Source organism: Xyrauchen texanus, chromosome 37, assembly GCF_025860055.1.
Source record: "Xyrauchen texanus isolate HMW12.3.18 chromosome 37, RBS_HiC_50CHRs, whole genome shotgun sequence".
Taxonomy (NCBI): domain Eukaryota; kingdom Metazoa; phylum Chordata; class Actinopteri; order Cypriniformes; family Catostomidae; genus Xyrauchen; species Xyrauchen texanus.
In genome coordinates, this window is record NC_068312.1 from 32,835,633 (window position 1) to 32,860,706 (window position 25,074).

Here is a 25,074-nt window from a genome sequence, read left to right on the forward strand (position 1 = left end):
GACCTATACAATATTAGGCAGGTGGTTTTAATATTCTGGATGATCAGTGTATAAAGTGTATATGAGTGTCAGAGACAATATTTGCCCCCTGGATTTGATTTTCAGGGGCATTTTGAACCTTTATGTGGGCATTTTTCCCTAACCTTTTAAATGGTAAAAGGTCTACACTTATATAGCGCTTTTTTATCCTTAGAGGTTACCAAAGCACTTTACACTGTGTCCCAATCACCCATCCACACTTACATTCACACACCAATGGCGACAGAGCTGCCATGCAAGGCGCTAGCCTGCCATTGTCCTTGTCTTGCCCAAGGACACTTCGGCATGTGGAGTCGTGTGGGCCGGAATTCGAACCACCAACCCTGTGATTGGTAGCCGATCCGCTCTACCACCTGAGCCACAGGCGCCCCGAACAAAACATAAACTGTGTCTCAACCGTTTGTCAAATGCGTACATCAATTTAATCAATTAATTTAATTAATTCATCAAGACCGATAATTTGTTACCTCCTACCTTTATTACCATATATATATATATCTGAAGTGGGGGGCCTGGGTAGCTCAGCAAGTATTGACGCTGACTACCACCCCTGGAGTCGCGAGTTCAAATCCAGAGCGTGCTGAGTGAATTCAGCCAGGTCTCCTAAGCAACCAAATTGGCCCAAATGCTAGGGAGGGTAGGGTAACATGGGATAACCTCCTCGTGGTCGCTACAATGTGGTTCTCGCTCTCAGTGGGGCACGTGGTGTGTTGTGCGTGGATGCTGCGAGAATAGCGTTGGCCTCCACACGCACTACATCTCCACAGTAAAGCGCTCAACAATCCATGTGATAAGATGCTTGGATTGATGGTCTCAGATGCGGAGGCAACAGAGATTCATCCACCGCCACCCGCATTAAGTCACTACGACACCATGAGGACTTGAGGCGCATTGAGGCGCATTGGAATTAGGCATTCCAAATTGGGGAGAAAAAGGGGAGAGAAAAAAAGAACTAAATAAAAAAAACTGAAGAATTCATTACAACACTTTTTGAGGGCATTTTTGCCCCAAGTCCCCCTTCATATCTGAACCTGCCATATACAGTATATAGTTTTAATAGTTATGGGGGGGCTTTTATAATGAACATGTACTGTCTTGAGGCAATGTCTCTATCAAAAAGGAGATTGACTCTTTTAACTCTTAGGAGGGACTACCATTTCTATAGCTTTCATGCAGCGCATCATTGTGTCCTGGATGATGTGTGTGTGTGTGTGTGTGTGTTCAATACCTCATCACCCCGGATCAGCTCCATGCCGCCCCGCTCTCGTGTCTGACTGCTCTTCATGTTCAGTTTTCTCTCTATAGCTGCCAGCTCCTCACGGGCCTCCTGCAACTCCTCCACCTTGGTCTCCTTCTTACGGACTATAATAGCGGCCTAAAAAAGGCAATTCATAGCATTTTAAAGTTACTCTTTTGAAGCGTCATGCAGTTCTACTGGCATTGAAACGGGAGAGATGACAAGAAACAACTGAGAGACGCCAAGGGAACTGTATCGGGACACAATACAAGCAGGATTTGAACCCCTGTCTCTTACTTGAGCACCAGAGCTAAAAAAAATTATAATTAAACATGAAATATTGACATGAATCTAAATTGAGGAAATCAATATAATTGACTACAACTCTGACAACATCACTATTTTCAGCATCTGAGAAGCAAGTTCAACACAGGTGACCAATTTTGCTTCATTTCTTTGATGCCTCCTCAAATGTATGCTCTAGTCGATTTTGTGTTTTGACCATTTGTGAACTGTTAAACTCCATCTTGTTTACCATGCTTTGTGGGTGTGGCTTTTTTGCTGTGTCATCACCATTAATATCTATACAACCAATGTGTTTATGATTAAATTACTACTAGGGCACAAAATTGTTTACTAGAGCACAAAGTTCTTCATAGGTCTAGCCTCTTAGTTTTGCTCTCAAAGTGCACGAGATTGATGCATTTAATTTTAAAATGTACAAAATGTTCTTATGGGGGTGCATGCCCCTGGACCACCCTAGAGGGTCCAAGGTCCACCCACCCACAGTCTCACAAAATCCTTTGGGAAACACTGAATTTAAAAGATACATGGGACAACAGAACAATCTTTCCATATGGCCATGAAGGCCAGAGGTCACATGATCACCCATACCCTGTTTCCATTCAGGGCAGCTTGGGCCTCAATGGCTTATGTGGCAAACACTAAATCACACTGATTAAAGATTAAAGACAAAATAAATCTGACCTATCAGGAAAATTGTGAAGAGCAAGACATGTTCTAGTTTTCAAAGACATTTAAAATGGGTGAGAAAAGAGAAAGAGAGATGACACCAGACCTGCTGTTTAAACAGAGAGAGTTTATCATCCATCGGGTCATTCTGCATCATTCTTTTCTCAATCAGCTGGTTGATCTCTGTGTTGGTTTCTCTGATCTTATAAACAAAAGACACAATTTCAACTACACAATATTCAATATTACTAACGAGGTAGTATGTTCCAATATTACCGTACTGTCTCACTACATAAAGTATGTACTTTTTTTGCATGTACTGTAGAAAAAGGTATGTGAACTAGGATGATGCCTGTGTGTCTATGTGCTATAATTGGATAGTTCACAAAAAAATGCGAATTCTATCTTGATTAACCCTTATGTTGATCCAAACCTGTATGAAAATCTTTCTTCCGTGGAACACTAAAGATGATGGTAGGCAGTATGTTTCATCATTGTTCCATTCAATGCATGTGAATGGTGACTGAGGTTGACTTTCTGCCTAACATCTTCTTTTGTGTTCCACTGATGAAAGGAAGTCGTACATGTTTAGAACAGCATGAACACAAGTAAAACATTTTGGGTGAACTATCCTTTTATTAATACCATTCTCTGCAAGAACTTGCATTAAAGGAGTATTCTGGGTTCAATACAAGTAATAATGATTACCACAAAAAAAAAATTCGACTTGCCCCTCCTTTTCTTTAAAAACAAGGTCAAATCTGGGTTACAGTGATGCACTCACAATGGAAGTGAATGGGGGGCCAGTTTTTTAACAATACAATACTCACTTTTTTAAAAGTATAGACATAAACAATATGCATATTAACATGATTTTATTGTGAAAAAAACTCTTACTAAAATTTTCGGTGTAAAGTTATGGCCAATTTTACAACTTTGAATAAACTGGTTAATCCAAAGGTCTGCAAGCTGCCTTGAGACGTCACACAGGTCACATAAAATACAGTACAACACATAGAGACTGTATCACCTAGATATTTCATAGAGTGTCAGTGTCTGTTCCCCAAAATACCAAACACAAAACCCTCGCTAAATCATTTAGAAAAAATTTGATTAAGGTCAAAGCTGAACAAAACAAACAAATTAAAGATAAACATCATATAAAGATAGAGCTACTAAACATTAGATCTCTTTCTACCAAAGCACTAATTGTAAATTAAATTATTACAGATCATACAGATCATAGATTGGATGTGCTCTGCTTGACTGAAACCTGGTTTAAACCAGATGAATATATTGGTTTAAATGAATCTACTCCCCCCAGGTTATTGTTATAAACACGAGCCTCATCTGAAGGGTCGAGGAGGAGGTGTTGCTACAATTTACAGTGAAGTTTTTGGTGTTACTCAGAGGACAGGATATACATTTAAGTCTTTTGAACTAATAATGCTTAATGTGACACCATCAGATATAAATAAAAAAACTATGTTGTCTTTTACCCTTGCTACAGTGTATAGATCACCTGGGCCTTATTCTGATTTCCTTGGTGAATATGCTAATTTTTTTTATCAGATCTTGTAGTTACTGTAGATAGAGCTTTAATTGTTGGTGACTTCAACATTCAAAAAGATAATGAAAATGATACATTGGGATTAGCATTTATCGATATTCTCAACTCTCTTGGAGTCAGACAAAATGTAACAGGACCAACTCATCGCCATAATCATACGCTAGAGTTAATGATCTGTCGTATGGAGTTGATGTTGATAATACAGAAATTCTGCAGCAGAGCGATGACATATCGGATCATTACCTCGCCTCTTGTATGCTGCGATCAGATAATGTTACTCAATCTACACCATGCTATCGTTCAGGTAGAACTATTCTTTTAATCTTCCAGATCTATCTCATACATTGCACCTCACTGATCTCTGCATGCATCACCTCGGTCTATTGATGGACTACACTCTTGAAATGGAATTCATAGACTATCAATTGCCAACAAAAGCCTTCATCAGCCAATTAACAAGCACAATTGCATCTACTGTATGTGAACTTCTGCAGTTAATACAGGATGGACTTCAAAGACATTGGTCATTAATCTTACAGTTCATACAAAATCTTTGTTTAAACACTGGCCCTTAACACTTGCACTATACATAAATAATATTTACATTATATTCATGATGTTAGCCAGAGGGGAACTGGCCCCCACAGTGAGTCTTGTTTCTCCCAAGGTTATTTTTCTCCCATTAACCAACATCTTATGGAATTTTGTGTTCCTTGCTACAGTCACTTTCGGCTTGCTCAATGGGGTTATAAATACAATTATTATTTAATTACTTATTTTTAAACACAATTCACAATCGTATTTTATCAAACTACACAATGATGACTCAAAGACATTATAGACATCACAGTTTCATCGTCTGTTAATGCCTGATCTTCTGTAAAGTTGCTTTGAAACGATGTGTGTTGTGAAAGGCGCAATACAAATAAAAATGACTTGACATCGTTGCCATGACGATGTAGCATCAACAATAAATAAAAATGTAAACAACTTTACAGCTCAAATTATACATGAGTTTTAACAGAAGAATTAATGTAAGTGTTTTTATAAAATTGTAAGTTTCACATTTCTGCCTTTTAGTCCTCCACAAATTGGCCTCATTCACTTCCATTGTAAGTGCCTCACTGCAACCTCCATTTTTATTTTATACTTTAAAGAAAACGAGGGATGATTTGATTGTGGTAAACAACATTATGCCACCTATGCTTTCTATTGATCTTAACTTGTATTGAACCCGGAATATTCCTTTAAGAACCAAATCCATGCATGCAGGCTGACCTTGTCCTCTAGCTCCCTCAGTTCTGCTTGGCCCATGGCTGGCTCAGATGCCACCTTCTGTAGGTACTGCACCACCTTTCTCATGTTCTCCAGCTCTCTGGGCAGCTTCTCAGACACCATGTAGTTGTTGAACTTGATGTCCTCCTCAAGTCTCTTCATGAGGCCTGTGGTTTAGGATCACAACTCTCTTGTTGTAAAATGCTCTACTATTTTAGTGAGCGTGTAAAGAGATTCAACGTGAATGCGAGACTCATACTATTGTAATATGAGATCACAGGAAATTGCCAAAAAGTAACAAAAAAACTGAAGTGTGAAGAACTTCACAAAAGGTAACACAAAAAGGAAAAGGGAACGGGACACTTTGCAGGCTGAACTCAACCCAGTCACCCGCATGAGCATCACTGCTTATTTTCTGATGTTGTGTATTCGATAACCACTGCACTATGTCTCCAACTGGGACAGGTCCACAAATAGGATAGTCTGATTTTCTATATATTGGTTGACTTACTCTCTGGCTTTGCATCTGCGGCTGCCTGCTGCAAGTCTTTGAGCTGGATCTGAGATCTCTGCAGTCTCTGCTCAGCCTGGAAGAGCTACACCAAAGACAGCACAGGTTATGCAACCAATTAAAATGTCCAATGGACAGTGTTTGTTTGAAAATGGGACATGTTACATCTACCTGGTTCTTCTGCTCCTGTTTCTGATGAGTGAGAGATTCTTCTTGTTCTTTTTCCATTCTTAACTGTCTGGCCAGTTCAAGCATGCGTTGGTGGTTTGACACTGCCTCTACCTAGTGGACAAGAAATGCATCACAAAGGCCTGTTAACCAACACAGAATCACCTTTTTCACATTTTGTATTATATGGGGTGGAAATTTGCCAAATTCTTTTAAATAGATTTACATATCGTCACCTTCCTTCTTTTTTGACAAAAATGTTTTTTTTTTTTTTTAGCCTAAATCATCTCCGTTTTTTGTTTTCTGAAAAAATGACTTAAGACATTATTTTAGGAAGGTGATGATATGGTATGTTGTTAAAAAGAGATTTATTTTGTTATAAACTTTTATTAATAGCTGAAAGTGATTAACTAAATTAGCCAAAACATTAAAAAAAAATTTATCAAATATACAGTATCTAAATATAAGTCTAAATATATTCATAAATGCATAGATATATGTATAAATACTGTATGTCTAAACAACATTTATGACTATTTAAATAACAAAAAAATATAAATGTAACATTTATAATATTTATTATTATAAATATATAGATATATAACATTTACTATTTTTATCATTTAAATATTTAAATGTTATAATTATAATTTAACATATTAAATATTATCTAGTCAAAATGTTATCAGAACATACACAACATTTGTTTCAAATTTATTTTTAAATTAAATCATAATGAAGAAAAACAAATTAACATGCAAGTGTAATGGATGTGTAATAGTTTGTAAATGTGACAGAATGTTTTTCAGAGCTTTGTGAGTGCAAATTCTGGGTGGGGATCCTGTTAACAGGGATTATGGAGTTTTCTTGTCCTGTCAGATGCTTTAGTATGTGGTGATCACCACTAAAACAGTGCACTCTAATAGATCTCTGTTAATTGGGTGTATTTTACAGTAATTATGTATGATTCCATAACTTTCACAAACACATGCTTAAGGATTTGATGTCCTTACCCTCTTTCTAAGACGATCCACTCTTTTAATGAGTTGGTCCTTCTCTTCATCCATTACCACAATGTCCTGCAGCAAAACATTATTATTGTGTATACTGAATAAAATGGAAGGCTACATGACCAGATGGGACCAAACACGTTGACGCTAGCAATGCTGCATTTCTTACCCGTCGAATCTCAGCTGTGGAGAAACCCGAGCTCTTAAGCTGTTCACACTCTTTGTGGATGTTCTTGAATCCCTCAACCAGCTCCTCATACTAATACAATGGAATAAAAACATCCAAATAAATCTGATAAAAGCAGAAAAAAACTATGCAGAATCTATAGAAGGGACTTTCCGTAAAAGGGTACAAAATAGATTAATCAATTAAAAAATGTATATATATATATATATATATATATATATATATATATATATATATATATATATATAAAATTTATACAAATATATTTTTTTCTCTTCCTACAAAAGGGTCAAGGAAAGGAGTAGCTTAACTTAACTTAAACCTAAAATATATGTTTAAATAATTACAAATGTACAAATAATATGTTTCAATGCTAGAATGGGTAACAGGGTTGCACCTAGCTAATTTGGTGACAAATGTTGCTTTGTAGTTATTGCTAACCAACATGTCCCATAAATTAAATAAATATATTATGTAAAGATTATGTTAGACAGCAGTTTATCCAATAGTTCTCTCTCTAAAGAATATGTTGTTTGTGACATTATTGCTAGGGACACCAATATGCACCCTTTTCATGGAAAGTTCCGCACATGTTTAATAGAATAACATAGAACCATAAAACAGATACTTTTAGGTAAGGCATACCTGGTGGAAGGTCGCAGCAATAACATCATCCTGCAGAAACTCAGCAGGCACCTCTAGTTTGGTGAGAAATCGGGCTAGGTATGCCCTCTTCTTCAGCTCTGGAATCCTCTGTAACAGCCAGTGCAGTATGGGGTGCACCACGGGCTTACTGCCAATCACTAATCCTTGACGAAAACTGCTTCTGTTAAGGAATATGAATTTCAAATCTGACTGGATAAGTACTTTAACATGTGCAAGTGTCCCTTTCTTTCTATATAGTGGCTGTATATATATCTACATACACAGTAATAATAATAATATTGTGGCAGGGCGGAGGGCGGAGGGCGGGGGCCGGGTCGTGATCCTACACACCCGGTCCCGTATTAGGCTAATTATGCCTCTGTGAGGGTTAAAGGTCGACTGCAGAGGATCGTGCGGGAGAGAGAGATAGTTTACGGACATGTCCGTCATGTGTGTGTTTATGTTGTCTTTTAAGTTTACTATTAAAATATGATATTATTTATTATATCGTCAAGCCGGTTCTCGCCTCCTCCTTTCCATTGATCCCTTTACAAATATATTGCGGTATACACATCTTTGTGCCTTAATTGTATGCCATTTTTCACATGTTGTCTTACACTTCAGAAATGCCTCCAGCAGGTTTGTATTTCATCATCCCCAAAATAGTGAACATTCTCTTGGCTGTCTGTTCAGGCATCTCCTCACGTATATCAATTGCTTGCTGAAAAACAAGACAGAGTTTGAAATAACACAAAGTTTTAAAAGCAGGCATTATATTGTATTGTAAAACATCACATGCAAATAAACTAGACACATAGGCTAAGTCTGCACACCAGTTTAAGTCAAGTGGTTTAAGTAAGGTCTGAAATAGAAATGCACAGTAAAATTATATGGCAAATAGATATGGATAAGATTAATAGAATTAAATACTGTAGAATTATAGATATGTACTTTTTGTCCATGCTAGGAAGATAAGGAACATTCGGCATCAGTGTTGATGAATGTGATATTTTGACTCACCTTTGGATCGATTTCGGACAGAACATCATTTAAAGTCTGCAGTAACTGCATTGGCTCGAGTGAGTCGAAGGTAATGAGATTGAAGTTTTTCTTAAACGGTTCTCTGTTGAGCTGTTCAACGATCAATTTGAGCTGTTCGCTCATTTTGAACGGTTCGTGAGTTTTAAACCCGAGCAGCCTGCGATGGGTTGAAAAAGGCTGAATTATTTTTTGTTTAATTTTATCAAATGATGTCGCGAATGCATACTTCTGTGTGTTCAGCTAACGTCAACAAATCCTGCTTAGGAACCGTTACGCCAGGCCTGGTTGCTAACGGGAAGTTGGTCATCTGAAGTATTTTTTATTTTTCAAAGTAAAGGTTTGCTAAAAGTCCTGGCGGATTCTTCCCGCCGTAGTTTGAAATCAAACATTCTCTTCTTCTCTCTTCTCTAAAAAGGCAGTTATGTCAACAGTTTACTTGGTTTCCAGCTTAAAGGAAAAGTTCCAAATAAATTGAAATCTACAAGCAAAATATATCATCCCTTTAAAAACACGTTAGTGACATGCACTATTAATCAGAAAATGTGTCATTAAATAAATATTTTTTAATTTTCATTTTATTTGATGGGTACAAACAATCTATAGGAAATAGATTTACATAATATACTAAAAGGAGGTAGTTTTATCTCAAAGTTGACCAAATCTTTGGCCTGAATATCCTTTACTACAAAATAAATTATTTTTATTAGATTTTTTTTAATCCATACTATGTTTTTTTTTTACTTGTTCATTAAACTGGGTAATAAAAATAACTAACAAGTATTTTTGGCATCAGGAATGAGACAACATAAGCAAAGTAAAAACGAAAATAAATGGACAGATTTGTTTTTTAACGAATCTGTTGTGACAAAAACATTTAGAACATATTTTAATTTTTATTTTTTATCATTGATCTGTTTATTTGCAATGAGACAAGCAAAAAAGGGAAAACATTAGAAAATATTTAAAAAGCCGTCTTTTATATCACTAACTAGTTAACGCTAACACATGTCGTACGAACAGTTAATACTGTGTATGAGTTACTCGTGTTGTGTTTGATTGGGCTCTGCGCGCGTGGCCGTGTAGTCCTGTCTCAAGGCGCGTGAATGCACGAATAGAGAGAGGCATTATCTTCATTTCCAGATTCGGCTATTTGCATCAGAATGCGGAGGTGAAAACGGACAGGCTGGCCGATCGAGGTACCAATCCTTGACGGTATACACTGGTAATATACCAGTTAGTATAATTTTTTTATGATCAGAAAGCTATTTCTGACAAGAATCACGCATGCATTCGAACAGAGGATTATCGCGGAGGAATTGCCTTGAAACCATGAACTGCAGTTGGGGGACGGAGCTGTGGGTGAGTACATCTGTGATGCATGGATGGATGGGAATGGAGGCGGATGCATCTATAAGATATTAAGACATATATTTCACAAAATATGTGAAGATCTCCATTAGTAACCTGGAATATCAGTGATCAATAGCCTACCTCACGCACCGCACCACCCATTTTATAGGATCGCAGACCGCAAATTACTGGAATTTTTGATTTCATCTACGATTTGGCTATTAGACCTTATTAATGCACGTACATATATGTTAATGCAAGCAAATGCATGCTCTCTAAAGTTCGTTTAATGCAGTTATTAGCCATAAGCGTTGAGTAAATACCCTGGATGCAATAATCCTGGGCTTATGCTGTCCCTAACCACATGCAAGGATACTGAGGCACACTAGGCAGGTCCACAGGTTATCCCCAATTCCCAAACCCATTAATGTCGCGCACCAGCCTCTTTGTTTCAATAGGAATACTTCAACATAGGAAAGAAAACTGTGCTCATCAATTCATTTAGTGGGGTTTTTAAAGATATGGGCTGGTAACCAAAAGGTTCAAACCCTGTAAGCACCAGTCCATGACCCATTGTCCCCTTAAGTTGTTCTTCACTGTAGGCTGTTTGGATAGATAAAGGCATCAGTTACAGTAAATTATTATCAGTGAAAAACTATGCATATTCTATTTTAAATAGTTTATAAGCCTTGACACTATACTTTAGAGGATGTGCTCCATCTATAGAAATTGCAGAATATTCAGATCAATGTGTTGGGCAACTGTAACCATTAATAGGTTTCAAAAGAAACAAGTTAACCATTCTGTGATTGGTGAATTGGTCATAAGCATCTGTGAAGTTTGTACTGTGTATATAGCGATAGGCATGCAGTTGGAGAGCCATCAGTGCTAAATAACAGAACAGACATATTGCCAATGTCAGCACATACTGCAAACTCATTAAATGATATGGGATGACTTTCATTCTGAGGGTATTTTGATATCCGTCATTTTGGCCCTTTCTCACATTAGAGCAATAACTTATTCACACAATCTATTCTTTATTCTCTATAAGTGTTCTGTTGGCGTTGTACGTTATATCTTGTTGTAAGGTTTTGTAAGACAATTAGATTGTGATACTCTTTCATATGTCAACTTTCTGTCTGTCAGATTGAAATCCTTTTCTCTCCTTTGCAGGATCAATTTGATAATCTAGAGAAGCACACTCAATGGGGCATTGAGTTTTTAGAGCGCTACACCAAGTTTGTTAAGGAGCGGTCGGAAATTGAATTGACGTATGCCAAGCAGATCAGGTAAGAGTCACAGAGAAAAGAAAGAAGTCACATATTTGTAGCAGATTTGTGTTGATGTTTTAATGATTTTGTCAGTGTTATCACACATTTGTTGCATTGGAGATGGCAGTAATATCAAACACTTAGGCTATGACTGTATGAGTAATTTTATAATCACGGTAACAGTATATCTCTTGATATAGTCATATTTTGTTTAAGTTTAAAACCTCCATTTTCGGTTTGTATGAAGTCATCGTTTATGTGGTCAGAGATGTGGTCAGAGAGTGCGTTTTCAAATGGCGTGTTGATGAGAGGAGTAAATATAGTGAAATTAATGCATTTTCAAATGAAAACATATTAGTGTGGACATGTTCTGATATTCTAAAACAATTAAGTTTTCGTCTTTCGACTCTGAATTCGGATTGGATGAGCCACATCCAAAGCTGTTGTAAAATAACCAACGGCTGTGACCGCTCATCAGTTAAATACTTTATTTATGCAATACTTTCCAAACAACAGATCTTGCTCATCTTGACTTGTTTGGGACACATCACTCTCATATTTCCACAGTACTGCATGTTTCTTCTTCAAACTCATTTGTAAAAACAAATTAGTTACAAATGGAAAGTTGATTTTTGATCTTCACATTTGGACATATCACAAAAGTATTGATATTCTACATCAGTACATTGCAGTTTCGAAATGCTTCCATTTTGTTAGACAAACTCTTTGTCTACAAAGTTTACATTACTTTAAACAAAAAAATAAATGAAGTCAAATTAGTGGGGGCCTGGGTAGCTCAGCGAGTATTGATGCTGACTACCACCCCTGATGTCACATGTTCGAATCCAGGGCATGCTGAGTGACTCCAGCCAGGTCTCCTAAGCAACCAAATTGGCCAGGTTGCTAGGGAGGTAGAGTCACATGGGGTAACCTCCTTGTGGTCGCGAATAGGGGTTCTCGCTCTCAATGAGGTGTGTGGTAAGTTGTGTGTGGATTGCAGAGAGTAGCATGAGCCTCCACATGCTGTGAGTCTCCGCGGTGTCATGCACAGCGAGCCGCATGATAAAATGTGCAGATTGACATCTTACAAGTGGAGGCAACTGAGACTTGTCCTCCTCCACCCAGATTTAGGTATGTAACCGTGCCACCACGAGGACCTATTAAGTAGTGAGAATTGGGCATTCCAAATTGGGAGAAAAGGGGATAAAATTAGTATTAAGTATAAAATTATTATGATCAACAAAAGCGAGAACACACAATGTCAAGTTTGGTCTTGAAGGTAGAAATTGCAGGCTGAGGCTTTTGAGCATGCTCAGTTTAATGTTCAGTTCTTAGGAAGCAATTTATAGCAAGGTAATTCCCCAGGCTGACAACTTCCATTAACATAGCTCTTAAAGCTTTGTCTTGATAAGTTAATGAGATACATTTTATTTAATATGCTATGCACTTATGAAGTATTGAGTAATATTTATTTAAGCTTACTGCAAGACTATTAAGGCCAGACCTCCCACAGACATAGAAAGTTGGTATAAATTAAGTGAATTTTCATTCGATTCTAATCGTGTATGGTCAAACCATGGCAACTTATGAGGACATCTAAAGATTGTTGTTGCTTTTTTGTGTTTAATGATGTTTGATGCTTTGGTGAAGTTTCTTCAGTTATGGCTGATTTAACTTGTGTTTGGTGACATCACTGAAACAATTGCCATTGTAAGTAATCTAATAGGACTGATATATGCTAGTTGGTGGGAATTACAATCTCTGTAGAATAAAAAGAAAAAGAAACGTTTATTCACACATCATGAATGCATGAATAAGTCGTGGTTAGCTAAACCTCAAAATGTGAGTTAACTGAACTTAGTTTTATATGGAAAGTTGTACAATCCAACTTAAGTTTTTAAGTTAGTGCAACTAATGTACAACTTACAATACGTTGAGTAAACTAAAGAAAGCTGTGCAGCAAGTTGCCTTCTAATTTTAAGTTGAGGAAACAATTTATTTTTACAGTGATAATGTCTGATAATTTCTTTTTCTGTGCATTTTAAGTTCAGTTTTTGCATATACACAGAGAGGAAATGTTTTATACTTGTTAGTATTGTGGTGAAAGTCTTTACCAGATTTGAGAAATATATACAGTATTTGGTATTGTGTGTAAACTTACTCAGACATTGTGAATTAATTTTTGTTTCACCCATACATTAAAATTATGTTGTCATTTATTCACTCTCAAGTTGTTCCAAAACAGTGCCACTTTCTTTCTTCCGTTGAACACAAAATGAGATGACAGACAAAATGTTAGGGACTGACAGCCTCAGTCACTATTCACTTTCATTGTGTGGAAATAAAATGCATTGAAAGTGAATGGTGACTGAGGCCGGCATTCTGCCTAACATTTCCTAACATTTTTGTTCTATGCAAAATGTAGGTCATATATAGGTTAGGAACAATATGCCATAGACGTATGGGGAAGTGTCTGTCGAAACAAGCTAAATAAAACAGGTCACATGTCTGGCATGTATTACCATGGATACTGGGTTTTCACAGCTCTGACCCACATTTTTTATCCACCACTGATTATTATCCACAATATTTCTTTCTGGCTGCGTTTTGTAAGTTTATTAAGCAGTCTTTTTCACCACAGGCCTAGTCCCAGAGGACACGATGACTTACCAGTGTCTTCTGTGCCCCAGTTCAATGCCATACGCTGAGAAACCTCAGCATTTGCAATAAACCCCACAGCTGGATCTTACAGTGGCACTGCTCAGCAATTTGACCAGACATGCAGCAAATAAGCCCTTTCCACTGTTTGTTTTTTCATAGAAGGAAATCCTCTTTTTATAGCTACATGTCAGACAGGGCATTGTTATTTTTAAGAAGTTTGCCACACTGTATTTTTGTTCTTTTTCCACTAGAGAGCAAAAGAATAAGACTAATCAATGTCTCCCACAGTTCAGATCTGAGCCATGGGTGAAAGATTTATTAATGCCAAGCACATGTTAGCAGATAAACAACATTGACGTGGACCTGTCTAGTTGAGGAATAATAGTCCTTTAAAAACCACTGGGAAGGGTTATTCTAATTAGGATTTTTTATGGCTTTGTCAGCCTTTTGTTTCCATTTGCTGTTGCACATTGACATGCATTGTGGCCCATTTAGGTCTATTGTAGGGAAAAATAGGAGAAAATAAAGCATCTGCATTGGTGTGGTGTTGTCAAGAAACTGCAAGGTGATCTGCCTAGCAACACGTCAGACTCCTGGGCGTTACCGTTGGGTGTGTACAGAGAGAGAGAGAGAGAGATGGATTGAAGGGAAGCTGCAGGATAAATCGTTGAGGAGGCGGCACAACTAATGTGCGTTCTCATGATCATAATTGATTTTAAGCCATTTTTTGGCTCCCTTTAAATTGAAGTGGCAGTTCATTTGCTCATCCTCATTTTGTTTTGAATCATTATGACTTTCTTCTGTGGAGCACAACATTTTAGAAGAATATCCTGGTCACTCTTTTGCATATAAAGAAAGTAAACGGGGACTGGATTTAAACATCTTTGTGGGCCTTTCTTAGCAAATATGGATATACTGTATGCGATTGGTTGCGATTATTGTAATTACTTTGATTCAAAATTTCTATGACTTAACAGCACTTATTTTAATGTACATTCTATTACAATATCAAGGAAAATCACTAATTATAATTTTTTTGTCATTGTGCTGCCCTATTTCATTTTAAGATAAGGGGCCCTATTTTTAGAGCGCTAGCACTAAGAGTAGCACTTTTTAAGTCATGAGTGCAAAGTCATTGGGCCTCCCTTGGGAGGCGGCCAGGGGGCATCCTTACCAGATGCCCAAACCACCTCAACTGACTCCTTTCGACGCAAAGGAGCAGCGGCTCTACTCCGAGCTCCTCACGGATGACTGAGCTCCTCACCCTATCTCTAAGGGAGAAGCCCGCCACCCTTCTGAGGAAGCCCATTTCGGCCGCTTGTACTCGCGACCTAGTTAGGTAAGGGTAGGAACAAAAATTGACCGGTAGATCGAGAGCTTTGCCTTCCGGCTCAGCTCTCTTTTCGTGACAACGGTGGGATAGAGCGAGTGCAATACCGCCCCCGCTGCCCCGACAGACAGCAAATTCGTACGAAGTTGGTATTGTAAATGGACTGTATGCAATGAATTAAAAGAATATCAATATTTCTATAACAGTGACTTTCTTCTTTTATAAGCCTGCACTTCACTTCTATCAGTCAATTTTGATTTTGAAAAATGTAATTATGGAAACACGAAAAAATTTAACCAAAAATATTTCTATATTCAAATTACACTTTAAACAATATTTTCAGAGTTTGGACACAACATTTATTTCCACCTGTTGGTGGAATCTCCAAACTGCAAATGTAGGAATTGAATTTATACTTTTCGCTGAAAACAAACCTGCTTTTGTAACGTATTAGCACAATGACTTATTTCTCAGGTAAATAGCAAACTGCGCTTTGCGCTACATTATTAACATACAGTACACCCACAGTTTCGCTCATGCACCCACAGATAGCGCAAACACTCCCACCCATGCCCACTTGCACTATGCACTGGCATGAAAATTGCGCGTATAATCAGCATGCTCTCGAAAATTAGATAAAACATAGCACTGTGCTTGGCACACTTATGAAAATAGAGCCTATGGAATAATAATAATAATAATGGATAATAGGTTAAATTTTTAACTGATTATTAAAATCTGTGCACTTATATGTAAAATAACGGCCAGGATATTCTTTAGAAAGGGTAAAGAAAGTCATAGTTTGTAAAGACATTAGGATGAGTAAATGATGACTATCCCTTTAATCACATATATTTGTGTACAGAGTGATTTTCTAGTTGTCAGTATGTTTTTTTTCCATGCTATCCGCCAGCTTGATTTTCCACTCTGATTGACTCAGCCTCATGAATCAGAGGCCTTGTGCAGTGGAATGATATGATTATTCTGATAGTGACAATGATTAGCTTTTGTTGGTAGCGCAGCCTTGCATTGCACCACAAGAACCATTGTTAGGTCATAATTGTCTTTAAAATGTACAGTTTTATTCATTCGCAAGATTGGCTTGCTTTCTTTCATTTGGTGAAAGAAATTTTTTCAGAAATGCTTTAGCTGTATTTTTAATGCTAAGGGTAACTGAAAAGAGGATGTTTTTTAATTATTTTAAAATCTTTTCATTTTATAGGAATCTGTCTAAGAAGTATCAGCTTAAGAAGAACTCTAAAGAGGAGGAGGAATTTAAGTGAGTGACAACAGTTTGAAAAGTAATTTTGTCACATTTATAAACACTTTATTAATTAACTTTATCAATTAAGTTCATCACTTTAATTAAGACTAGATCTGGGGACTGGATCTGTCATCAATTTAACATCACTTTGTGTCTTGAATGCATTAATGTAATGTATCATATTGCTTTACATTTGCTATCAGGTACACATCATGTAGAGCTTTTCTGATGACCTTAAATGAGCTGAACGACTACGCAGGTCAACACGAGGTCATTGCAGAAAACCTGTCGTCTCAGATCATCGCCGAGCTGGCCCGCTACACTCAAGAACTGAAGGCTGAGCGCAAATCGGTATGAGCATCCATGCTTTTATTTTGAAGACAATCGCCTTGAATCAAAACAAATCCTGCTTTCTAGAGATCATAAAGTGATCTCCAAGAAATAAAAAAAATCCCCAATCAAAACATCTTTCCCATTTAAAATAACGGAAATCACTTATTTAAGAAGTGCTGCATCAAACCGTAAAAGTAAATCTTTCCTTAGAGAACTGCTCTGCTGTCCAGCACCATGCTCACCTCTTACAAATCCAGGGTTAATCGTCTAGAAATATGTTATTTTGTTTATGTTTTTCTCCCAGCTTTGTGTAGTAAAGCTAGACCTAATGTGGGTCATGTATTCAGGTCAGTGGAGTTTGAGCGGGTCACCCTCCCCCCCGCCCTTGGCCTCTCTAAAGGTTCTCGCTCGGGTTCAGGAGGCCTCTGTCTGAGGCTGGTAGCTGGAAGTAATACGACAGTTGCAGGGCTCCACAATAAAGATTTTTTTACTTGCCCAGTCCAGCCAGTAGTCCAGATATGTACTTGCCCTGGTGACATTTTCACTGGTCATGTGAGAAAAATAAAAAGTTTGCTATTTGTTTGTATACTGCATTTTTAAATAAAGTTTCAGAAGTAAAATGTACTTTTATTAAACTTTAAAAACCCTTTAAAAATGGCTTGACAGGTGCAGTTTTCTATACTGTGTATAGAAGTTGGGCCGGGGCCTACCAGCACATATCGAAGGGATACTTAACATTTTTAAGAGTAAAAAATAAATACTGGGCACAGACATTTCAGGGACCATTTCAAAGTTTACTTGATAGCTTTGAACATGATTTGCTATATGATTGGCCCCTCCTATGATTTGGGAGTCATTCTCATTCTACAAAGCATTTTATTGGACAAAATAAATGAGTGAATCATGAGTTATCATTATCTTTGGTTAATTTTCCCAGTAGAGAAAGACTACATTTGAAATGTTTAGGTCTGCATCTGCAAATCTTAATTTGGTCATTAACATATAGATGACCCCAAAGCTAACATGGACTAAAAGTTACAAAACTCCAATTTAGATTTTATTGGATCTGTAAGATTTCTCCACAATCAATATTTAATAAAATAACTTATTTTTAAAAGTAAAATCTTTAAAACATTGTTAAAACTTTAATAGACTCTTCTTGTGTGCTGAGTGACTACTACCGGGTCTCCTAAGCAACCAAATCGGATCAGTTGCTAGGGAGGGTAGAGTCACATGGGGTAACCTCCTCGTGATCACTATAATGTGGTTCGCTCTCGGTGGGGCACGTGGCGAGTTGTGCACGGATGACGCGGTGGATGGTGCGAAGCCTCCACTCGCACTATATATCCTCAGTAACGCGCTCAACAAGCCACACGATAAGATGCGTGGGTTGACGGTCGCAGATGCGGAGGCAGCTGAGATTCGTCCTCCACCACCCGGATTGAGGTGACTCACTATGCCACCATGAGGATTAAGAACACATTGGGAATTGGGCATTCCAAATTGGGATAAAAAAATAGACTGAATGCATTTTTGCGCTAAAAAAGCTAGATGCAACCCAGCGAATAGAATAGATCTCGGGTATCTCAATGCTTCAGGGCGTGATGCAAAAAAACAAAAAAAACAACAGTGAGACGCAGCATAACGTTCCACAAGACCTCTGATTGGCGTATGTTTAAATACAAAAATGTCTTTGTTGTGAACGGCCCCTCATATATGAACATAGGAATAACAATTGCAGAAACGTGTATCGCGTGCTTGAATGTTACATTTTGATAACTGTACTATTCTATGTTGATTGATGCAGACAGGTTGTCACGAAACATTTAAAGGGAAAGTACATACTCCACACACCCCTTAGCTATTAGAACTGATGCCTGGATGTAAAGTGTTTTACGCAGACCTATTGTGTCACATTGTTTTCAGCATCTAACAGCATGAGCGCATGTGTTTTTAAAACCCAGTCAAAAGTTAAAATAGTTTTAAAGTGGCTCTTGGAAACCCTGTGCTCTTTCCCATTCCATTGGGCACTGTCTAGTTGTTTTTCAATGCAGAATCACATCCAGTGGGCAAGCAATGGCTCCAACAACTGCCTCGAACCCTTGTCACACTCGCCCCTGGGGCCACCCTTATCGTCGAGCCCAGAGTGGAGTAAAACAGGACCATGCACGAGCTGAGAGAGATGCGGCCCAGTTCATTTCGCCTCCACTATTCCCCGACCTCCATTGATGCATTTTGTCTGCCTTTTGTGTTCAAATGTCACGCTGAAAGAAAGTGGTCTTTATGTTTTTTCATAAAGAGAGTAGTGGTATGCCGAGAGTGGGTAGACAAAAGCGCCTGTGTGATGTTTTCACTAATGAGAGCTCCTAAATAAATTATTTGTGCTTTATTGAGGAATTCTGCAGTTAATTAATATGTATTGTGCATAAATACGTCTTTGCTGGCGTAATTGAATTCTTTATGGAATGACCGGGGATTTGGATTGGGTAATAGCACTGGAATATAATCTTTCCAGCAGCTGCTGTCTGGGCTGATTGTCTCACATTTCATCTAATCAGCTTAGTTTCCAATTAAATGTCTTTTCAGCATTTTATTATTTAAAAGGATGTGTCAGTAACAAAATAATGACTGTGCAAGAACTGACATCAAATTTTAAGGGTGTGGTACTCACATTTTTCTTCTTCTTTTCTCGGCTGCTCCCATTGGGCCATCCATGATCCGCATATAGACTTGGCACAGGTTTTACGCCGGATGCCCTTCCTGACACAACCCCCAGTGGCTGTGGTACTCACAATAATGATGACTAATGATTTACTTCATTTTAATTGTTCTTTTCTTGTCTTTTCTCTCTTTTAAGCATTTTCATGATGGCCGGCGAGCGCAACAGCACATAGAAAATTCATGGAAGCAGCTGGAGTCGGTGAGTCAGTTAACTAAACAGAAGATAGTGTGAATATTCAAATGATTCATGACACTGATGGCCTCTCTGTCTAATAAAGGAGCTGTACACTGCAAAAATGAGCCCCTTAGTTATAATAAACCTTTGTGTGAAATGAGTAACAGGCATCTGTATAAGGCACTTCTCATTTGAAATGAACAATAGCCTACTGCATCTGATTTTATACAGAAAAAGTGTCTTTACACATACTGCCACCTGTTTGTCGTGACAAAATCAGTGGTTAACTATGGTGTCAACGCTGTGGCAATTGGGTCATACTGTATCGGGAGGAATCAATTTCCCTTGATCTTCTCCAATGGAATTTTAATGTCAGTTGTTCTTTGATTCTTTCAGAGTAAGAGAAGATTTGAGAGAGACTGTAAGGAAGCAGATCGAGCCCAGCATTACTTTGACAAGATGGACGCAGACATAAACGTGACGAAAGCAGATGTGGAGAAGGTATGGAATGTGTGTGTGTGTGTGTGTGTGTGTGTGTGTGTAGGTTTTTGAGGAGAGAAGCTGTTCCTATCACAAACCCCTTATTCTCCATGACTGCATTCATCCTTTTCTGTGAGTGTGTGTGGACAGTGAGGAATCCCTCTTTGGAACAATGGGGTCATGTTGGATACAAATATAACCTATATCAAGTTCTGCTTTTATGAACCCTCATCATTTGTTATTCATCACCATCTCTTACCTTACCTTCTCTGTACCAGAAAAATATCTATTTTGTTGAAAGGGAAGTTGGGGATGTACAATATAACGGCAACCATAACTAGTGCTGAATCATTGTGATGATTCTGATGCAATTTGTTTGGCTATTAAGACTGTATCATGTGATTAGCTTTGCAGTCCCTCCCTCGAGTTAGACAGATGTTTAAAAAGTGTCTCTGATTTAAACTTTAAATCACAGAAATGGCAGAGTTGGTGTTCATGTATCAGTTAAAAATGTCAGTTGAAATGAATCAAAATTCATTTAATTTATAAAATTCATCAAAATTCGAATTCATAATTTTTTCTTTGGTAAAAACAAATTGGTATAGATTCATAAAAATGAGGATATTTTGTCCGTGAATCAGTTTAAACTGTCACTTTAAATTGATTGATTCATAACTCTGATTCAACAGTTTGTTTGTGTTATTGCTCAAAATTTTGGGGGGTAAATACAAATCGGTTATAGATTTATAAAAATACAGATATTTAGTCTGTGAAACAGTTAAAATGATCAGTTTGTAGTATCGTTTCAAATTTTTTCTGGTAACTACAAAGCTGTATAGTTTATAAAAATTAGGATATTTCATCCATGAATCAGTTCAAACTGTCAGTTTAAATGATTTGAATCATGGGGCCTGGGGAGCTCAGCTAGTATTGCCGCTGACTACCACCCCTGGAGTCGCGAGTTCGAATCGAGGGCGTGCTGAGTGACTCCAGCCAGGTCTCCTAAGCAACCAAATTGGCCCGGTTGCTAAGGAGGGTAGAGTCACATGGGGTAACCTCCTCGTGGCTGCAATTGGGGGTTCTCGCTCTCAATGGGGTGCATGGTAAGTTGTGCGTGGATCGCGGAGAATAGCATGAGCCTCCACATGCTGCGAGTCTCCGTTATGTCATGCACAGCGAGCCACGTGATAAGATGCGCAGATTGACTGTCTCAGAAGCGGAGGCAACTGAGACTTGTCCTCCGCCACCCGGATTGAGGCGAGCTGCAGCACCAAGAGGACCTACTAAGTAGTGGGAATTGGGCATGCCAAATTGGGGAGAAAAGGGGAGAAAATTAAAAACAATTTAAAAATCATTACAACTGATTCAACAGTTTGTTCACGACATTGCTTAAAAAAATTGTTAAATAAAAATTGATATAGGTTACTAAAATAGTAACAAATAGTTCAAAAATATCAGTTTAAATTAATCAGTTAAATTAATCAAAAAGATAATTTAATTAATTAAATTAACTCTAAATCACAACAGTTTGTTTGCGACATTGTTCAAAAAATGTTTTCGGTAAATAAAAATTGGTATAGATTTATAAAAATAAGGATATTTCGTTTATCAATCAGTTCAAACTATTAGAGCAAATGAATTGATTCACAACACTGATTCAAATATTTATTTGCTTCATCATTCAAAAAAGTTTTCTGTACACAAATCGGTATAGATTTATAAAAATGGGGATATTTCATCCACAAATAAATTCAAAATGTCAGTTTAAATAAATAGAAACATAACTCTGATTCAACAATTTGTTTGTTACATTGTTCAAAAAACATTTTGGTAAAGAAAAATTGGTATAGATTTATAAAAATGAGGATATTTCATATATAAATCAGTGTAAACTGTAAGATCAGATGAATCATTTGACAACAATGATTCAACTGTTTTTTGCTTCATCGTTCAAAAATGTTTTCAGAATACGAATCAGTTTAGATTCATAAAAATTGAATGTTTCGTCCATGAAAGTCAGTAGCGACTGAAGCGTCAGTTTGAATAAATCAATTTGTTTGCGACATTGTCCATAATTATTTTTAGTAAATTCAAATTAGTATATTTTGTAATTACAGTCATTAATCATACAATACATTTATATTGAACAGCCACAGTATGTTCATGAGTCAAGAATATATGCTCAGTCTCCACCAAATATCAAGGTAGTTTCAATGATAAGAAACAAAGACAACTGATATGCCGTATGTCTCTAGTCTGTTATGAATATAAGCCCAAATTTGGTGATTTGGTTTTGCACATGTCCATGTGTACTGTAGATGTCTTTTTAAGTAAGTACTGTTATTAGTGCTGTGACACTAATCGACTCTGTCTTTGTTTTTTAACATGTCTTAAAGCGGTGTTCTCTCAAGGTAGGTTTAAACAAGAGTCGTCTTTGTCGGTGGGGAGTTTGTTAACTTGTTCGGTGTATACCCATATCAACAAAGAGTGTTTGTCGTAATTTTGTTTATGTTGTTAGCTGTTCTTACGTTCACGTCTATGCTTGCAGCGTTTCTCAGAATCTTTCCTGTCGTCACCTTGTACAAATGCACAGAATAAGTCTCGTCATGGAATATTGATGATAAAATGTATTTCTATTGTGAAAATGAGCTATGTTGCTTGGGTTACAGCAAAGACTGATTTTGCAAAACCAATAGTGATTCAAATAATGTACAATTAACTGTTAACCTCAAGTCTGTGCACACTGTCTGGTTTATGTACATGAAGGCTTTCACAACGTGACCCCAAAAATATTCGGACACTTAGCCACATTGACAATAAAAATGTAGGAATGTCTTTGCATTACATAAACAAATATCAAATCAAGTGGCATTTATTTCGAAGAAATATATCACAAATAATTTTCAAGCAAAACATTCTAGAAAAAGAGGTTTGTTAGGTGTCAAAGCATAAAACAAGTGATACAATGGATTACTCTGTTAAGAAATATGGTGGGGAACTGAGTTCATACCAGTTGGTTAAAAGTTATTGCAAAAAAAACAAACAAAGTGAAGTTAGGTCCACTTGGTTTGATATTTTGTATCTATTGTAATGACAATCACATTGTGTGTGATTTATGTGTCCAAAAACTTTTTGGCGCCACTGGATCTGTTTAGTTAGTATGCATGATGAATGGATATCTGTGGTGTGAACTGTTGAAAATGATTATTTTCATACATTTTATGTATCATTATGTTGCAATTTTGAACATCCATTGTCATGTGTGTGTGTGTGTGTGTGTGTGTGTGTGTGTGTGCTTTTGTTTTCTAATATACTGTTGTTACATCATCGTGTTTTTCTTGTCAGTATCTTCATCATTGTGACATGCCTGAAGTAGTGATGTTCTGAATAGCATAGCACTCTTTCTATTTTTGCAGTACATTACATGTAATTTAAATGTGCATACAGTTGAATACCCGGATGACCTACTGCATTTTTCACTATCTGCAGTTTATCTCATGCAGTGTGCTCTGGTTGTATATAGTTAAAGGGATAGTTCACACAAAAAAGAAATTCTCTCATCATTTACTCACCCTCATGCCATCCCATATGTTTATGGCTTTCTTTCTTCTGCAGGACACAAACAAAGATTTTTAGTAGAATATATTAGCTCTGTTTTTCCTCACAATGCAAGTGAACGGTGGCCAGAACTCCAAAAAGCACATAAAGGCTGCTTAAAATTAATTAATATGACTCTAGTGGTTTAATCCATGCCTTCAGAAGCTATGATAGGTGTGGGTGAGAAACAGATCAATATTTAAGTCCTTTTTTTACTACAAATCTCTACCTCTGACCAGCCCTATCCAGTAGGTGGCGATATGCGTAAAGAATTGTCATAAACAAAAGAAGAATGTAGAAGTGAATGTCGAGATTTATAGTAAAAAAGGACTTAAGTATTGCTCTGTTTTTCACTCACACTTATCAGATTGCTTCTGAAGAAATGGATTAAACCACTGGACCCTTATGGATTACTTTTATGCTGCCTTTCTGTGCTTCTCGGAGCTTCAAAGTTCTGGTCACCATGCATTTGTTCTGGTGGACTAACAGAGCTGATATATTTTTCTAAAAATCTTTGTTGTGTTCTGCAAAAGAAAGAAAGTCACACATCTGGGGTGGCATGAGGGTGAGTAAATGATGAGAGAATTTTCATTTTGAGTGAACTGTGCCTTTAACCTTCCATTTCCAATGTGCCGAATGAATCGGATGTAATATGTACTACACACTTTTATATATTTTTCTTGACTCATTATTTGATCGGGCTGTCAAAAGGTACATTTTTGCAAAAAAATGTTTTATTTAAAATACAAAGGGACTGTTTTTATTTTCAAGTTGATGTTGTTCCATTTTAGTGCATTTTGCAGGTTTTCCTTTTTATTTTCCGATATTTATTTTTCCTCCTTGCAATAAGAGGTAAGACATAGTGCAATATATCGTCCTGGCTGATTAATTGGTTGATAATTGGTTGTTTTGAGATTATCGGCATCTGTCGACAACCGTATCCACTTAACATAACAGTACTAGCGCCCCCTTGAGCCAGTCAATGGAAAATCAACCGACAGCCTAGTCATTAGAGAAGAGACATTTTCTGTTTATAAATATTTCTGAGTGAACGTTTATACTGTAAATACTGTGTGAAAAAAATACTACTTTATTTTCAGCAATTATGTGTACATCTCATAGTCGCAGATTCACATTTTGATGACTTTAAGTGAACCTATGATCCAAAAATCTAATGAAATATTACTAACATAAAAGTGTTTTTTAATTTAATAATGTTTTCCGCAAAACATCA

At 37.1% G+C, this 25,074-nt stretch overlaps 2 protein-coding genes across 6 annotated transcripts in view; one reads left to right on the forward strand and one right to left on the reverse strand.

Annotated features, from left to right (window-relative positions):
• LOC127631290 (intraflagellar transport protein 81 homolog) overlaps positions 1–8,948 on the reverse strand; it is a 32,916-nt gene extending 23,968 nt beyond the window's left edge. For both annotated transcript variants that reach the window (XM_052109370.1, XM_052109371.1), the window contains exons 1-10: positions 8,635–8,948; positions 8,232–8,335; positions 7,615–7,795; positions 6,952–7,041; positions 6,786–6,851; positions 5,776–5,886; positions 5,605–5,689; positions 5,097–5,260; positions 2,355–2,450; positions 1,268–1,414 (exon numbers count right to left, since the gene is read on the reverse strand). In XM_052109370.1, the coding sequence (XP_051965330.1) occupies positions 1,268–1,414; positions 2,355–2,450; positions 5,097–5,260; positions 5,605–5,689; positions 5,776–5,886; positions 6,786–6,851; positions 6,952–7,041; positions 7,615–7,795; positions 8,232–8,335; positions 8,635–8,778 (1,188 nt within the window). In that variant the 5' untranslated portion in view covers positions 8,779–8,948. The remainder of the gene's footprint in view (positions 1–1,267; positions 1,415–2,354; positions 2,451–5,096; positions 5,261–5,604; positions 5,690–5,775; positions 5,887–6,785; positions 6,852–6,951; positions 7,042–7,614; positions 7,796–8,231; positions 8,336–8,634) is intronic.
• Positions 8,949–9,779: 831 nt separating this feature from the next.
• The window catches only part of LOC127630411 (formin-binding protein 1-like), a 31,324-nt gene continuing 16,029 nt past the window's right edge, over positions 9,780–25,074 (forward strand). For 3 of the 4 annotated variants that reach the window (XM_052107881.1, XM_052107880.1, XM_052107883.1), the window contains exons 1-7: positions 9,780–10,014; positions 11,182–11,297; positions 16,493–16,549; positions 16,738–16,885; positions 19,725–19,787; positions 20,160–20,264; positions 22,640–22,654. In XM_052107881.1, the coding sequence (XP_051963841.1) occupies positions 9,940–10,014; positions 11,182–11,297; positions 16,493–16,549; positions 16,738–16,885; positions 19,725–19,787; positions 20,160–20,264; positions 22,640–22,654 (579 nt within the window). In that variant the 5' untranslated portion in view covers positions 9,780–9,939. The remainder of the gene's footprint in view (positions 10,015–11,181; positions 11,298–16,492; positions 16,550–16,737; positions 16,886–19,724; positions 19,788–20,159; positions 20,265–22,639; positions 22,655–25,074) is intronic. The other variant, XM_052107882.1, reaches the window with a different exon arrangement.